Source organism: Hyla sarda, chromosome 1 (assembly GCF_029499605.1).
Source record: "Hyla sarda isolate aHylSar1 chromosome 1, aHylSar1.hap1, whole genome shotgun sequence".
Classification (NCBI taxonomy): domain Eukaryota; kingdom Metazoa; phylum Chordata; class Amphibia; order Anura; family Hylidae; genus Hyla; species Hyla sarda.
In genome coordinates, this window is record NC_079189.1 from 595,927,101 (window position 1) to 595,944,813 (window position 17,713).

The 17,713-nt window shown below is 44.0% G+C and overlaps 1 protein-coding gene across 7 annotated transcripts in view; it reads right to left on the reverse strand.

Moving 5' to 3' along the window:
* The window catches only part of LOC130295787 (mitochondrial amidoxime-reducing component 1-like), a 33,703-nt gene that overhangs the window by 2,183 nt on the left and 13,807 nt on the right, over window positions 1-17,713 (reverse strand). For 3 of the 7 annotated variants that reach the window (XM_056546927.1, XM_056546913.1, XM_056546921.1), the window contains exon 5: window positions 13,143-15,699. The exons of 2 other annotated variants lie outside the window; for them this stretch is intronic. In XM_056546927.1, coding sequence (XP_056402902.1) covers window positions 13,427-15,699 — 2,273 coding nt within the window. In that variant the 3' untranslated portion in view covers window positions 13,143-13,426. Of the gene's footprint in view, window positions 1-2,951; window positions 2,973-5,725; window positions 5,817-13,142; window positions 15,700-17,713 lie in introns of those variants that run through there. 2 more of the 7 variants (XM_056546937.1, XM_056546963.1) reach the window with 2 other exon arrangements.

The following is a 17,713-nucleotide window of genomic DNA, read 5'->3' on the forward strand; positions in this document are numbered from 1 at the left end:
GTACTCCACTGGAAAACTTTTTTAAATCAACTGGTGGAAGAAAGTTAAACAGATTTGTAAATTACTTCTATTAAAAAAAAATTTAATCCTTCCAGTACAGCTGCTGTATGCTCCACAGGAAGTTATTTCCTTTCTGTCTGACCACAGTGCTCTCTGCTGACACCTCTGTCCATTTTAAGAACTGTCCAGTATAGGAGAAAATCCCCATTGCAAACCTCTTTGTACTGAACAGTTCCTAACATGGACAGAGGTGTCAGCAGAGAGCACTGTGTTCAGACAGAAAGGAAATGCAAAAAGAAAAGAACTTCCTGTGGAGCATTTAGCAGCTGATAAGTACTGGAAGGATTAAGATTTTTTAATAGAAGTCATTTACAAATCTGTATAACTTTCTGCCACCAGTTGATTTAAAAAAGAAATGTTTTCCAGTGGAGTACCCCTTTAATGGTATGGGAAGATTACAGGACCAAGACAGGTCATCAAGCTTGGGGTTATTTAGTTTAGAGAAAAGACGTCTTAGGGGGCAATCTGATCCCTATGTACAAATATATGAATGGGCAGTACAGAGATCTTTCTAGTGATCTTTTAATACCTAGGCCGGTAACTAGAGATGAGCGAACTTACAGTAAATTCGATTCGTCACGAACTTCTCGGCTCGGTAGTTGATGGCTTATCCTGCATAAATTAGTTCAGCTTTCCGGTGCTCCGGTGGGCTGGAAAAGGTGGATACAGTCCTAGGAAAGATTCTCCTAGGACTGTATCCACCTTTTCCAGCCCACCGGAGAACCGGAAAGCTGAACTAATTTATGCAGGATAAGTTATCAACTGCCGAGCCGAGAAGTTTGTGACGAATCGTATTTACTGTAAATTCGCTCATCTCTAGTTCTGATATCTGACTCAGAAAAGGGCAAGGGAGGCCTGAATGTTTTTCTGGAAAAAATATATTACAGGTTACAGACACTGGATTTCTAGAGGTGAGGCGTTGATCCCGGGGTTCTCCCCCCCCCCTAATTTGATGGCCATTTTAGAGGTGTTTTTCCTTCTTCTGGATCAACACACTAGGGTTATAGGTTGTATTTGATGGCCCTTTGTCCTATATTTACATGGTTTGAACTACATCTGTTGTGTAATTGTATCTTACTACAGGGACCTGCACCTTTGGTGGCTTCGGCACTATATTGGGTAACATGTTGTGTAAGGCGGTGTATTCTCTGGTTGCTGCCAGACATCTCATGTCCCAAGTCACTGTTTACACTAGAGCAGCATTTCCCAACCAGGGTGTCTCCAGCTGTTGTGAAACTACAACTCCCAGGATGCCCGGACAGCCGAAGGCTGTCCGGACATCCTGGGAGTTGTAGTTTCCCAACAGCTGGAGACACCCTGGTTGGGAAACGCTGCCCTGGATGGTATATATATATATATTACATTACAGCCATGGTGCACTGTGCACACAGCAAATTTTCCGTGGCGGAAAATTCGGTCGCGGAAATTCAAACGACGGAGTCTGCAGAAAGAATTAACTAACATGTTTATTCTTTCACCGGAATTGGGATCTGCCCGGAAAGTTCCTCTGCGGAATCTCAGAATCTCACTGACCTCACACCAACCTACTTATAAATCTGTGTGATCCCCAGTCACCAGCAGTAGATCACCAGCTACAGTGATCAAACTCCACACCATCAGCCAGACGATTCATGGGAAATCTAGGTGGTGTTACGGAGTAACTTCATGTTGATTTGCAATTCCTCCACTGAAGCCAAGCCAATCTCATGCCTGCCACTAGAGATGAGCGAACTTACAGTAAATTCGATTCGTCACGAACTTCTCGGCTCGGCAGTTGATGACTTATCCTGCATAAATTAGTTCAGCTTTCAGGTGCTCCCGTGGGCTGGAAAAGGTGGATACAGTCCTAGGAGACTCTTTCCTAGGACTGTATCCACCTTTTCCAGCCCACCGGAGCACCTGATAGCTGAACTAATTTATGCAGGATAAGTCATCAACTGCCGAGCCGAGAAGTTCATGACGAATCGAATTTACTGTAAGTTCGCTCATCTCTAGTCCTGACCATCAGGATTTTTAAAATTTTATTTTACATTTTTAAAAGGAGGAGGTCTACAGGATTAGAATAGCAAAGCTGATGTCTTTTTATAAACAGCACTACTCTTGCCCTCAGGTTGCACGTGGTATTGCAGTTCAGTTCCATTAAAGCGAATTGAGCGAGAGTTAGTCGCATCTGTCAGCGCCAAGACAAAAACAGAATGCTGACGTATAGTGTTAACCGGAACAGCGGAGCCCATTGAGTTCTATGGCCAAATGGAGTCTATGCGCGATTTCATAGTGTGAACGAGCCCTTACATTTAGCCATCAAGAGATCATTTGACACTTTAGTGAGGGCAGTTTCTGTAGAACATAAAAGTGGGGAAAATACATTGTAAGTAGTCGAGAAGGGAGATCAGAGATATAGAGGGACATTTATCAAGGTATTTAGAGCATTTTTTTCTGCGCTCAAAAGTCGCCCATGCGCCTAAGCACTTTGCCGGGCATTTATCAAGCGATTTAGTTATGTCGCACATGTTACTATGCGATTTTTTGTGCAACATTTTGACTGGAAAGCGAGAAAAGCAAGTTTTCCAAAACTTAACTACGTAGTAATAATTTTAAAATGGACTACGGGTAGTCTGGTATTTATTACAACAGGGTTAAAAATTGACTAAATTTACTCCAGCTCAAAACATGGAGCAGAAAAAGCTACTATCAAAGTAACAAAGGAAAAATTGCTTACGTGAAAGAAATTTAGCAACAGGCTGAAACCAGTTGATAAATAAGTCGCACATAAGCAAAAGTAAAGTAAGGAAAAAAAAATTACTAAAAAAAAATAAAAAAATGGAATACATAAGCAATCATTGATAAATGTGCCTCTTTGTGAGTAAGCAAAAAGTTACAAACAGCCTTACCTAAGCAAATTTCAGTTTTCACTTTGCAGTGGTCAGATATTTATGATATGCAAAAGTCGCATGTAGGCAAAAAATAAAAAAATATAAAAATATAAAAATAAAAAAATCGCAAACCCCTTACAAAAAGTCGCAAGTCTACTCCAAGTCTGACCTGGAGTACAAAACTCCCATACGTGAGCAAATTAAAAAAAAAAAAAGTCTCACAAAAGTCTCAGCTTTTGCTTATGTGCTCCAAATTTATCAACCCCCTGGGATAGTATAATAAATATGTAGCACATAAGCAAAAAAAAAAAAAAAAAAAAATAATTTAAAAATAAATGACTTCAGAACTTGCTTACACAAATGTCCTCCATAGATTTAGGAGAGAATAGATACATTTTCTTACAGACATGTAACCCGCACCATAAAGGGTTTCCTATTCTTCTGGCCACAAGGAAGATCACTGTTATCCCTACTCTATATGGAGGAGAGGATTGGGCTCCACCTGTTAATCATTGACGTCAGTTGTTCCATTCAGCCCCATCGTGTCAGGTGTATAAAATCTGGTGCGGAGGAAATTCACTGGAACCTCAAATTCATCCAACACCTTTGTTTTTTTATCTTTTTTTTTGTATTAAAGTTTAACAGTTTTTGTTACCCCAAATCCTGCCCCCCACCCCCAAGTCCATATCAGTTGACATCAGCCTATAATGTAAAGAGACCAGCGGCAGGAAAAGGTCCCAGGTATCTATCTCCTCACCGAACATTACGGGAGGCAATATTAAGAAACTGCAGGTTGCCAAATCCCAGTACAGTAGAGTATGGTTCATGCAGTCTCATATCCAAAAACACCATCAATCACCTACACACAAAACAGGAAAAAAGACAATAAATGGGTACTCCGCTGCCCCAGCTTTCCGAACACTTGGAGCAGGCGGCAGGTGTCGTGATGTCACTGCCACGCCCCTTGTGACATCGCATCACGCCCCCTCAATGCAAGTCTATGGGAGGGGGCGTGTCGGCAACGCCCCGTCACATAGACTTGCATTGAGGGAGCATGGTATGACAGTGACGTCACGACCCCCGCTGCCACTCCATAAACGAATGTCCTGTACTGCACAGAGGTCACAGGGGCCCCAGCGGCAGGACCCCCACAATCAGACATCTTATCCCCTATCCTTTGGATAGGGGATAAGATGTCTAGGGAACGGGTACCCCTTTAAGGAATTAAAGGGGAACTTCTGGGTAATTTCTGGGTACAGTGGAATTTCTGGGTACAATTTCTGCCGGAGATCGAGCCGGCGGCACTAGGACCGCGCGGTCTACATTGCCGTCCCCATAGATGGCAATGCATTTCTGAGCAGATCTCCCAAAAGATCCACCCAGAAATGCATTGCAGTCTATGGGGGCAGGAATGCAGTCTGCTCGGTCCTAGCGCCGCCGGCTCGATCTCCGGCAGAAATTCTGCCCAGAAATTCCGTAGTGTGAACCCAGCCTAAGGGTCTATTCACACGACAGGAATTCCGCCTGAAATGAAAGCCCATAGACTTCTATGAGATTCCGCACATGCAAGCGGAAATTCTGCCGTGTGAATGGGAATGCGGAAAAACATCGAAGTCTATGGGCTTTTTTTTTTTTTTGAGGTGGAAATTCTGCCGTGTGAATAGATCCTTAGGAGCCAGGACCTCTCCTCCAACATCAGTGTCTGACCTCACAACCTACGAGTACCCCATATTACTATGTGTACCCCATATTAGTGACATATTTGTCTTTGATATAGTTGCTGTTATTTCAACTTTATATAGGGGGAGATTTATCAAAACCTGTCCAGAGGAAAAGTTGCCCAGTTGCCCATAGCAACCAATCAGATCGCTACTTTCATTTTTAACAAGGCCTCTGCAAAATGAAAGTAGTGATTTGATTGGTTGCTATGGGCAACTAAGCAACTTTCCCTTTGCACAGATTTTGATAAATCTCCCCCTATATGCTTTACTTTACTCCATATCTTCTCTCCAGTTTCCTTTTCCAAAAGAAATCCCCTCATTAGCCATGTACAGTATGTACCCCCCAGTAAGCAGGCAGTCCCCCTATTAGCCAAATATGTCCCTCATTAGCCAAATATGTCCCCCCAACCCCAGCAGACAGGCAGTCCCCATATTACCAATGACAGTGACCACAACATCAGTCACGTTCCTCCTTTTTCATGTACCACCCAGTACCCCTGGGGGGGGTACGTACCTCAGATTGGGAACTGTTGTCCTAGGTGAAGGCACCAAAAGACCCCCAGGGTTATACCTGCACAGGAGGGGGGGGGGGGGGGGACCAACTCCATATTAACGCCTATGGTAAATATATTGGGACATCCTAAAATCTCCCGTAGGTGTCACAATACTTTGTCTAAGGGAGGCACAGAGGTTTTGCCAAAACTAAAACTCCCCGTATACAATGTCAGATTTAAGACCTTGTTTAGTGTGCAAAAACATTTAAACACAACCTGTTTACTGTTTCACACGTGACCCCCACGGGCGTAATTATACGGGGACGCAGTGGTAGCAGTTGCACCAGGGCCCACCTGCCCCATATGAGACCAGTATTATACATGGCACATGATAGATATTGAGGCCCTGTTGCAGATTTTGCATTGGGGGGCCAAAAGCTACACGTTTTGGCCCTAAGAACAGCAGGTTCTGCAGTTATCAGTGACTCCGAAAGGGTTCGGGCCCCAGGCCATATCCCGAGTACAGCGTCTCCTGAAATAATAAGTTCAGCCCTGCCCTATATAGTTGTACACTCACCGTTCTGCAGCTGCGGAGAACTTTACTCAGCTCTGCTCCTTCCTGGGGCCTAGACAAGGGACACCCCCTTAGCCCGGCCCCTCTGCTGTGGTGCCAACTATTCATAACTCAGGAGCCAAACACTGGATAGTTAATCCACAGAGCAAAGTTCAGTGCGCACGACGCCTCGGTATATGCTGCGATATTACCTGTAATAGACATTCGAGTATGTGCAATACTCACTACTACGCGGGTCTATCTAACCAGGGTGCCTCCAGCTGTTGCAAAACTACAACTCCCAGCATGACCGGACTGCCAACAGCTTAAATTAGTAATTGCTCAGGGCAGGGTTTCCCAAACAGTGTGTCTCCAGCTGTTGCAAAACTGGACAGCTGGAGGCACCCTGGTTGGGAAACACTACCTGAGCAATCACTAATGTAAACCAAAATCTGTAATTACATAGAACAGGGTTTCTCAACCAGGGTGCCTCCAGCTGTTGCATAACTACAACACGTCCCCTGACGAAGCCCATACGCGAAACGTGCGTTGGGGTGTTGGTGCTTGGTGTTCCTGGCTTGTGGGTATATGACAGGTAGTCTCTTTAGGCATTACTAATTTTGGGTTCCTATTTCTGTCTGTTATACTGTATTGCTGCTCCCTATCTCATATTGATGTATGTTAGATGTTATATCTATATTGTATTATATTAAGAGTTTGCAGCCGTGTCAGTTTTATATTGTACATGCTCTCGACTGAATACCTACATTACCCATACCAGATTCACTGGCACTTGTTGTCTCCTGCCTAAGGTCATCCTCTGCCTTTTAATCTTTTTAATTGTTTTCGGCTGTCCGGTCATGCTGGGAGTTGTAGTTATGCAACAGCTGGAGGCACCCTGGTTGGGAAACACTGTTCTATAGGGGTTGATTGTATGCATCTGTTTGGAATCAAATGAACTTAAAGGGGTACTCCGGTGAAAACCTTTTTTCTTTTAAATCAACTGGTGGCAGAAAGTTAAACATATTTGTAAATTACTTCTATTAAAAAATCTTAATCCTTACTGTACTTATTAGCTGCTGAATACTACAGAGGAAATTCTTTTCTTTTTGGATTGCTCTCTGATGACATCACGAGCACAGTTCTCTCTGCTGACGTTATTATAATAACGCTTTATTTATTGTTGTCCTTAGTGGGATTTGAACCCAAGTCCCCAGCACTGCAAGGCAGCAGTGCTAACCACTGAGCCACCATGCTGCCCTTAGCATATATCTGTTATGCATGGTTGCTAAAATGAACAGAGATGTCAGCAGAGAGCACTGTGCTCGTGATGTCATCAGTGTTCCAAAAAGAAAGGAATTTCCTCTGTAGCATTCAGCAGCTAATAAGTACTGAAAGGATTAAGATTTTTTAATAGAAGTCATTTACAAATATGTTTAACTTTCTGCCACCAGTTGTTTTAAAAGAAAAAAGGTTTTCACTGGTTTTAAAAGGGGTACTCCGATAGAAAACATATATATATATATATATTATTATTATTTTTTTTTTTTATCAACTGGTGCCAGAAAGTTAAACAGATTTGTAATTTACTTTTATTAAAAATATCATAATCCTTCCAGTACTTATCAGCTTCTGTATAATACAGAGGAAGTTCTCTTCTTTTTGAATTTCTTTCCAATCTGACCACAGTGCTCTCTGCTGACACCTCTGTCCATGTCAGGAACTGTCCGGAGTAGGAGAAAATACCCATAGCAAACCTATCCTGCTCTGGACAGTTCCTGACATAAACAGAGGTGTCAGCAGAGAGCAATGTGATCAGACAGAAAGGAAAATGTAAAAAGAAAAGAACTTCCTCTGTAGTATACAGCAGCCGATAAGTAGTGGAAGGATTAAGATTATTAAATAGAAGTAATTAACTGATCTGTTTCACTTTCTGGCACCAGTTGATTAAAAAAAAAAGATGTTTTCCACTGGAGTACCCCTTTAATAAATAGAATTTGGGGGGGGGAGGGGGAACATACTTTTAGTTTAATGCAGTTGCGAGACTGTACTGCACAGCAAGGCCAGGAACCCCGCGCAATTCACACCGCCCTCCCCAATCAGATTCATACTCATTCCTTTAAAAGAAGGATTTTTTATTTTTATTTCTGAACTACAATTTTTTAAACGGCCGAGCATTTTACAGTTCAGCATAAATTCAAACACTAACAGGTTGTTATTATACATTTTGATCAAAAAGTACAAGCCACTCACCACGTCAAGGCCACCTAGTCAGAGTGGGTCCCTAACCTAACACCGGCGTAGCGCCTAGCGGCAGCCACCACCGCCGCATAACCGCACCTACAGGGGGAACGACCCAGTGGCCAGGCAGCCCCACTGCTGCCCGACCAAGCCCCTGGCTCCGGGCCACCCCACCCCACCCCACAGACAAAGCATCACAGAAACAATGACCGCCACAAGGCACCACACCAGTGTGAACACTTACCATGTGCTCCCTACCAGAGGGCTAGGAGAATGCTAGGAGGAAACCCTTAGGCTAGGTTCAGACTACGGAATTTCCGACAGAAATTCAGTCGTAAAATTTCCGTCACAAATTCCGCTTGCTAAAACGTCTAGTGTAGTGAATGGTTTTCCGTTCACAAATTCACACTTCGGAATTTGCGAAGCGGAAAATCCGCTTAGTAAATCCGCTTAGAAATTTCCGCCTGAAGAAAGGGGTTGCTCTTTCTTCAGGCGGAATTCCTCGCGGAACACATTGCAGTCTATGGGAGACTGCAGTGTCCGCGCGGTCCTAGTGCCGACTTATTCAGTCAGCGCAGGCGGAACTCAGAATCTCCGGGCGGAAATTTTCTGCCCGGAGATTCCGTATTCTGAACCTAGCCTTATGCAACTAAAAATGCCTGGGCCGAATGTGGTGAGCAGAGTGCTGGCTATGAAAGAGGGAGCACTTGGTAGGTATTCACATTGGTGTGGTTGCACTGCGGCAGCCATTGTTACTGTGATTCTTTGGCTGTGTGGTCCGGAGTCGGGGGTTTGGTCGGGCAGCAGTGGGGCTGCCTGGACACCGGGTTGCTCCCCCTGTGGGCATGGTGTTGCGGTGGTGGTGGCCACTGCCCGGCTTTACGCCAATGTTGGGTTGCGGGTCCACTTTTAATAGGTGGCCTTGACGTGGTGAGTGGGCTTGTACTTTTTAATCAAGATGTATAATAACAACCTGTTAGTTTTTGAATTTATGCTGAGAAGCAAGTAAATCAAATTACAAATGGTGGATGTGCGGCTGTTTCTTTTTCTCTATTTTTGTTTTACAATTGTAGTCTATCACCTCTTCCATGGCCAGCACTCCAACCCACCCATCCGGCCCAGGCATTTTTAATTAGCAGGAGTCTGCATATGGGTTTACTCCTAGCATTCTCCCAGCCCTCTGGTAGGGAACACATGGTAGGTGTTCACACTGGTGTGGTTCTCTGTGGCGGCCATTGTTGCTGAAATGCTTTGTCTGCGGGGTGGTGTGGCCTGGAGCTGGGGGGCTTGGTCGGGCAGCAGTGGGGCTGCCTGGCCACTCCCCCTGTGGGCTTGGTGTTGCGGTGGTGTTGGCCGCCACCTGGCGCTGCGCCAATGTTGGGTTAGGGAGCCAGTCTAAATAGGTGGCCTTACTGTGATGCTTTGGCTGTGTGGTCCGGAGTCGGGGGCTTGGTCAAGCAGCAGTGGGGCTGCCTGGCCACCGGGTTGCTCCCCTGTGGGCATGGTGTTGCGGTGGTGGTGGCCACGGCCCGGCTCTACGCCAATGTTGGGTTGGGGGTGCACTTTTAATAGGTGGCCTTGACGTGGTGAGTGGGCTTGTACTTTTTGATCAAAATGTATTATAACGACCTGTTAGTGTTTGCATTGATGCTGAGAAGCAAGTAGATCAAATTACAAATTGTGGATGTGCTGTTTCTTTTTCTCTATTTTTGTTTTAGACCTATATAAGGGCTTTAATTTTTTTTGCGGCATCAATCATTTTACCACCAAATCTATGGTGCAATTCAAGGGGAACTCCAGTGGAAACAAGTGGAAAACCCATGTTTTTAGAAATAGAAATGGAAGCCCCCAAAATTACAAGATGGCGTTTTTTCTTCAATTTTCTCGCACAATGATTATTTTTTTTCGTTTCGACGTAGATTTTTGTGTAAAATGACTGATGTCACTGCAAAGTAGAATTGGTGGCACAAAAAATAAGCCCTCATATGGATTTTTAGGTGCAAAATTGAAAGGGTTAGGATTTTAAAAATGGAAGGAGGAAAAAACCAAAGTGCAAAAACTGAAAAACGCTTGGTCCTTAAAGGAACCAGGAAAAGGAGAGTAGAAAAAGCAGGGGTTCTAGACGAGCGCTACTGCTGGAATAAAAGGATTCGGAACGCCAATAAAGCACAGGACAGTTTATTGTGGTTTAGAACAATCGGACAACGCGTTTCGGCACCAGCATGTGCCTTCTTCAGGTTCATAAAACAAATGATTGCGGCGTCCTGAAGCCTATGATGTGCTGTGGTGGTGCAGCACATCATAGGCTTCAGGAGGCAGGAATCATTTGTTTTATGGACCAGAAGAAGGCACATGCTGGTGCCGAAACGCGTTGTCCGATTGTTCTAAACCACAATAAACTGTCCAGTGCTTTATTGGCGTTCCGAATCCTTTTATTCCAGCAGTATCGCTCGTCTAGAACCCCCGCTTTTTCTACTCTCCTTTTCCTGGTTTCATTATTTACGTACCCCTTTGCGGTTACGGACAGGGGGTCTCAAACAGCACAACTGCCGCTACTACCTTCCACTTCACACACGCCAGGTGAGGTGCTGTCACCGTTGATAACCTCAGCGGGACATCACACCACCCAGAGTGCAGTGGTTCCTGACAACTCCACCACGCCCCCATCACCCACAAGAGAGCGCCCCAACCTTTTTTACTGCTTCTTTATACTGGTCCTTAAAACGGTACTCTGCCCCTAGACATCTTATCCCCTATCCAAAGGATAGGGGATAAGATGTCAGATCCCCTTTGGATAGGGGATAAGATGTCTAGGGGCGGAGTACCCCTTTAAAGGGGTAAAATAAAGAGGTAATTTTGCCACTTTTGGGTAAAATTACCATGTTTTATTTTATTTTGTTACTTTTGAAAAATCATAAGCTTTTTGTACGAAAATCAGTATGCTTAAATTTGTCCTCTTCTGACCCCTATAAAAACATTTTTTTTCCGTATACACAGTATATGAAGAATAATTTATTGCGCTGTGATCTGTAGTTTCTATTGGTACCATTTTTGTTTTGATGTCACCATTTGATCGCTTTTTATTATAATTTTTTTTTTTACTGGTATGTGAAGTGATCAATAATGCACAATTCTAGACTTTGGTATTTTTATACAATTCCACCAATGATCGCGCAGTAAAGTTAAAGTGTACCTGTCAGTGCAAAAAAAAAAAGTGATGTTACTCAGTACCTAATCCTGAACATATAATTATGTGTCTAGGACCTATATATCCCTAACAAATAGCATTTATATGTTGCCCACTTGCATTTTGTTCTTTCCTTGTGGAGGGGGCTTGTCCAACTCTCTCCCTCACTGTGATCACTCATCTGCTCTGAGTCTGGGAGCAGCCTGGCAGTCTGCAGATCACTGCACAGTAGTTTTTATACATACATTTTCTATCTGTTCCTAGTAAAGCTGGATACTAATCAACATAGCCGTCACTATGTGTGTCATTCAGCTTTCACAGACTCCCGAATGTCTGATCAACCTCTTTGTCATTCAGGAGTCAGAGAAAGCTTTGGCTGTTCAAGCATGCTGGGAGTTGTAGTTTTTCATTGCAACAGCTGGAGCTGCAGTGTTTGTAGAGCAGTGTTGCATTTAGCTGTTGCAAAACTACAACTCCCAGCATGCCCACACATCCTTTGTCTGTAGTTTTGCAAGAGCTGGAGGCACACAGCTGGAGAATACACAGCTCTAAAACAGTTTTACAAAGATTGTACCCCTGGCTGTTGTAAAACTACAACTCTCATCATGGGAGTTGTAGTGTAGGAACAGCTGAAGGCTGTAGTGGTGCAATGGTCATCTCCTATACTGGATACCAATACACTTTACGGCCGGTATCCAGTATGCTGCAAAATATAGAGTAGTCTGTCTGCATTAAGACAGATGACCCCTAGTGGCGGCTATTTTCATTTTTTTGTAAAATTGACTTTTTATAAATGTATATTTAACCCCTTGGGGACAGAGGGCTTTTCAGTTTTTGCACTTTTGTTTTTTCCTCCTTACCTTTTGAAAATCATAACCCTTTCAATTTTGCACCTAAAAATCTATATGATGGCTTATTTTTTGCTCCACCAATTCTACTTTGTAATGACAGTCATTTTATCCACAAATCTACGGCAAAACAGAAAAAAAAATCATTGTGTGGCAAAATTGAAGAAAAAACGCAATTTTTTTTATCTTTTGGGGGCTTCCGTTTCTACGCAGTAAATTTTTCGGTAAAAATGACACCTTCTCTTTAGTCTGTAGGTCCATATGATTAAAATGATTCCCTACTTATATAGGTTTGATTTTGTCGTACTTCTGGAAAAAATCATAACTACATGCAGGAAAATGTTTAAAATGGTCACCTTCTGACCCCTATAACTTTTTATTTTTCCGCGTACGGGCCGGTATGAGGGCTCATTTTTTGCTCCATGATCTGAAGTTTTTAGCGGTACCATTTTTGTATTGATCGCTTTTTATTTTTTCATTATATAAAGTGACCAAAAATACGCTACTTTGGAATTTTTTTGCACGTACGCCATAGCCCCCTGAGCTAACCAGCAGCAGTTAATTTCACTTTAGACCCTGTGAATGCCACATCTAAAGGGTTAATAGCGCGCGGCACCACGATCAGTGCCGCGCGCTATTAGCCACAGGTCCCGGCCTTTGTTAGAGGCCGGGCCCGACCCGCTATGACGCCCTTTAAGTTTTCTGTGTTTTATTTGTGGTTTAAAAAGCTGCCAAGGTGTCTCCCTACTTGTCCAGAGCACATTTTCTCCCATCTTTTGCACAGACCTTGGACTCCTGCTGGCCTGGCAAAAGTCCAAAATCAGGAAATGCTGAGGGGTGTGTATAGTGATGTCACCACTCCGCCCCCTTGTGATGTCCCACCCCCTCAATGCAAGTAAAAGTCCCATAGGCTTGTATTGAGGGGGTCGGGCGTCACAAGGGGGCGGAGTTGTGACATCATGATACTCCGGCCCTGTGGTCGTGAGGCTTCAGACACTGAGCTGCCCCAGCTGCGGGACCCCCACGATCAGATATCTTATCGCCTATCCTTTGGATAGGGGATAAGATGTCTTAGGGCCGGAGTACCCCTTTATTGTGGCAAGGGACAGAACAGAGCCATCTAGTGGCCATTTTTTCTATTACATTTTAAACATATTTATGTTAAATTTTAAAAGCAAAATTAATAGGAAAGTGTCTGGTAATTACACAAGGAACAATATATTAAAAGTTTTATTTGGTGACAGGTAAAAATTAGAAACATTTTCACACCACCTCCTGCAGAGGGTAAGGTTACCCATAACCAATTTACTGAGACATTATCCACCGCAACATTGGAGTTGTTCATAGTCTCCTACAGCTGAGGAGAGAGAGATAAGTTTCCCAACTGCAACAATATGTTACATATAAAGTACTGCTAACGTTTCAACATGAAACACAACATTGTTCTTGTCAAGTATTGTCTAAGTTTGGGGCTAGAGAATGTTTCGGTTCTCTCGATGGAGGCTTGGGCAGTAGAGGAGGACGAGACGAATTCCGCTCCATCTTGCGCACCAGAGAGACCACTTCTCTTAACAAGTCGAAAGCGAAGTCCTGGCCTTTCCGTTCATAAATCGATTTCACTAATGGTGCCTTGGTAAATTTGGCACACTGTCCAGCAACACCTACGGTTCCAGACTTCTTCAGGGCAGCGTGAACTCTTTGGACGTTCTGGTTATGGTCCAATGCTGCCAGCTGGATCCTGGCCACCATTTCATCCATACGACAATGAAACCCCCTAGGCCGGTATTTGAGACACGTACTACGAAAGACCTCCAGAGAGTCTGTGTGGCAGTAAAGGGACACTCGTCTCAAGTCTCTCTGCAATGACGGGCTGAGTACAATATCTCGTAGTCTACAGTAAGCCAAAGAGCGCTTTGAAAGCCAGTTGGTAAGTTTGGCGTTTTCAGGCCGAGGTACATCATGTTGGCACTTCCAGTAGTCAGAATTGGAATTCCATTCATGAACATTAAGAACGTGGTACAGTAACGAATTCCACCGCTCCAATAACTCTTCACGGTTTTCCTTGCAGGTCTTTACACACCACCACAAGTGTGATCTGATCGGCAACGCCCAATGCAAGAGGACTTCACAGTGTTTTTTCTTAGACTGTACAAGAATTTTATTACTAATGGATCTTGCCATGTGCCATGGGTCAAAGTGGTGATGGATAGTGCCATAACTTTCCTTCATTATTTTTCGAATTCCCACATGACGATCGGTTGTTACCATCTTCACATTGACCCCTTTTTCTAAGATGTAATTTAGCGATTTTCTAAATGCTATGTTCTCGAGGTGAGCCTGAGACAGAATAGGCAGTAGCTGTTGTGTATGAAAGCCGATAATTTTTTTAGTCTCGGCATCCATCATGGTATAGGTACAATACTTAGCCAGGTGGCCGGGAGGGTCACATTGACAATCCCCCACCAGGCACACCGGTTTCTCTTTTAGGCGGGTAAAGATAGACTGCTGCTCTAGAAGCCAGTGACGATTTACGGTCGGAAACAAATACGCCAACTGGTTCTTATAATAAGTGGATTTTCCAATAAATTTCAAATTCAGCAATTTTACCATTTGAAGAATCTTGAGGAAACTAGATCCGCTATAGAAGACCGCGCCGGAGGCCAAAACATCTCCCAACGGTTGGTTGCCTAGTCTCGGTTGGCTTTCCCATATGGTTTTGGTGTGGCCACTTGCACATTTCACCTCTACAATAACCGAGGAGCCTACGAAGCTCTTCCTGACATGTGTCACGCGATCCTCGCAATGACTTTGCGCCTGGCACCGTAGCATGGCGAGAAGTTTATTCAGGCAACTTTCAAACACTATAAACTTTTTCTCTCGCACCGGACTCCTGGGACCTTCATAGATACACTTGAAGTCTCCATTTTTGGCTTCGCCCTCGGCATCTTCATCGCTTTCGACATAGAAAGACTCCTCCTTCTCTTCTTCATAGTCAGATTCGTGAAAGGCAGAATCCATTATCTTGACTGGTTTTGGATACCTACCATGACTCTTCGGTAAGTGTTTAACTCTTTTGGGCCCAATCTCAGGTTCTTGTGTGAACATTTGTACTGAGGTTTGTGTTTGTGCATGTTTTTTGCCAGGTTTTGGGGTGACCCCCCCTGATCCAAATCTATCATGATTCCCAGAATCTGTATTGGTCCCTTGATCCACCACTAAACTCCCCACCCTACAGGGTTCTTGATCTGAGGGGGGTTGGTAATCAAGAAGCAGCGTTTCATCCCCACTTATTTGGGCCGTATGATATAACAAAGGTTCACTCAAAGTGGAAGGACTTTGGTTTACTCCACCCATAGTAGTCTGCAATATTTTTCGTTTTTTCCTCTTAGGTCCTTCTTCTTCAGTCGATAGAATAGGGTTTGCCGATACTGGTGGAAATATGGTCGGGATGGAATTTTTTTTCAGGGTACGCCGATCACCGTTTTGGATGTAGCAATCGTCAGTGAAATGCATGGAGCACATGCGATAGGTATCGGACTTCTTTCCTCTTATCACTTTTTTCACCAACTCCTCCAAATCTTCACCCACTCGACCCGTCTGCTGTAACCATAGCCTTATGATTGCTGGGTTGTTTGGGAAGATGTGAAGGATGATGTCTGTGTGTCTGGACTTCCATGTGCAAAAGCAACCCTTGACAACACAAGAAGGCATAATGGGACTACCTGTAAAAAAATGAAATAATAAATAAATATTTCAATTTAAAAAAATTCATCCAGAAATGATGTGACATCCTACAATCTCTCCATCCTCTAAGCCAGTGTTTCCAATCATTGTGTCTCCAAGTGTTACAAAACTACAACTCCCAGTATGCCCAGACAGCCTTTGACTTTACACCCTTAGTTTTGCAACAGCTGGGGACACACTGGTTGGAAAACACTGCTGTAGGCACAAGAAAAAATTAGACACTAGTTGTTTTTGGTTCAGATTACCTGGCAAATATCAGGCAAATATTTGGGAAATGTATGGTCATCTAAAAAGGGGTTTGCCCATGAAACACACTCCTCCCCTATTCCCAGGCTAGGAAACGAGTGTCTGACTGATGGTCATTGAGAACCCAACCGATAAATGGAACAAGTGCCTCGTGTCCCCCTCGTTTGAATAAGGCCATGGTTGGACATGCGTACTGCCACTCCATTCCACTCTATGGGCCACCAAGACGGCCGAGTACTGTAGTCTAGGGTAGGAAACCACCTTTACAAAATTCTCGTGGCTTGAGACTTTTGGATCAGGATTCGAAAAAGGATACAGGACTTACAACATTTTGACTCCTGATCATGTCATGTCAGGCCAAGTCTTAAAGGGGTATTCCAGGCAAAAAAAATTTTTTTAGATATCAACTGGTTCCGGAAAGTTAAACAGATTTGTAAATTACTTCTATTAAAAAATCTTAATCCTTCCAATAGTTATTAGCTTCTGAAGTTTTTTGTCTAACTGCTCAATGATGATGTCACGTCCCGGGAGCTGTGCATGATGGGAAAATATCTCCATAGGAACTGCACAGCTCCCGGGACGCGAGTCATCAGAGAGCAGTTAGACAGAAAACAACAACTCAACTTCAGAAGCTAATAACTATTGGAAGGATTAAAAATGTTTAATCAAAGTAATTTACAAATCTGTTTAACTTTCCAGAGCCAGTTGATATATAAAAAAAGTTTTGGCCTGGAATACCCCTTTTAAGAGAATGACCGGCCAGTTTACACATATCCTGCCGCCGGATCATTGAGACAGATACAATTTAAATGGAAACTGTGTCGTTTGAACAAACTTTGCAAAGACCAAAAGTACGAGCAAATATAAGAAACTTTGTAATAGATCTTATTAGACAAAAATGCTTCTTTCTCCTGTTATCAAGCTTCTTCCCTCCTGCTGCTAAAACCATCCCTGAAAATCAGCTCAGCTTTGTCCTGTGTCTGCAAGATCAGCATTACAAGTCGGTAGGAGGGAGCTCCGCCCACCAGCCCTGGGAGAACTGCAAATTGTAGATGAAGCCTGCAGAGCAGAAATCTGCTGAAAAATACCACATACAAGTTATATAATGGCCAGAAATAGTGCCGTTTCTCATGAACACACAGGTCAGCTTAATCATGAATAGTCAACTGAAATGACAGGTACGCTTTAAAGGGGTATTCCGCCACTAGACATCTTATCCCCTATCCAAAGGATAGGGGATAAGATGTCAGATCGCTGGGGTCCCGCTGCTGGGGACCCCAGGGATCGCTGCTGCAGCACCCCGCTATCATTACTGCGCAGAGCGAGATCACTCTGCATGTAATGCCGGGCAATACAGGGGCCGGAACATAGTTACGTCACGGCTCCGCCCCTCGTGATGTTACGGCCCGCCCCCGTCAATACAAGTCTATGGGAAGGGGGCATGGCGGTCGTCATGCCCTCTGTCATAGACTTGCATTAAGGGGACGGGCCGTGATGTCATGAGGGGCGGAGCCATGATGTCACACTGCTCCGGCCCCTGTATCGCCCGTCATTACGTGCAGAGCGAACTCAGTCTGTGCAGTAATGATGGCGGGGTGCCGCAGCGACGATCCCCGGGGTCCCCAGCAGCGGGACCGCAGCGATCTAACATCTTATCCCCTATCCTTTGGATAGGGGATAAGATGCCAGGGGCGAAATACCCCTTTAAGGGTATGTTTCAACTACAGCTTACGCATCGGATTTCCC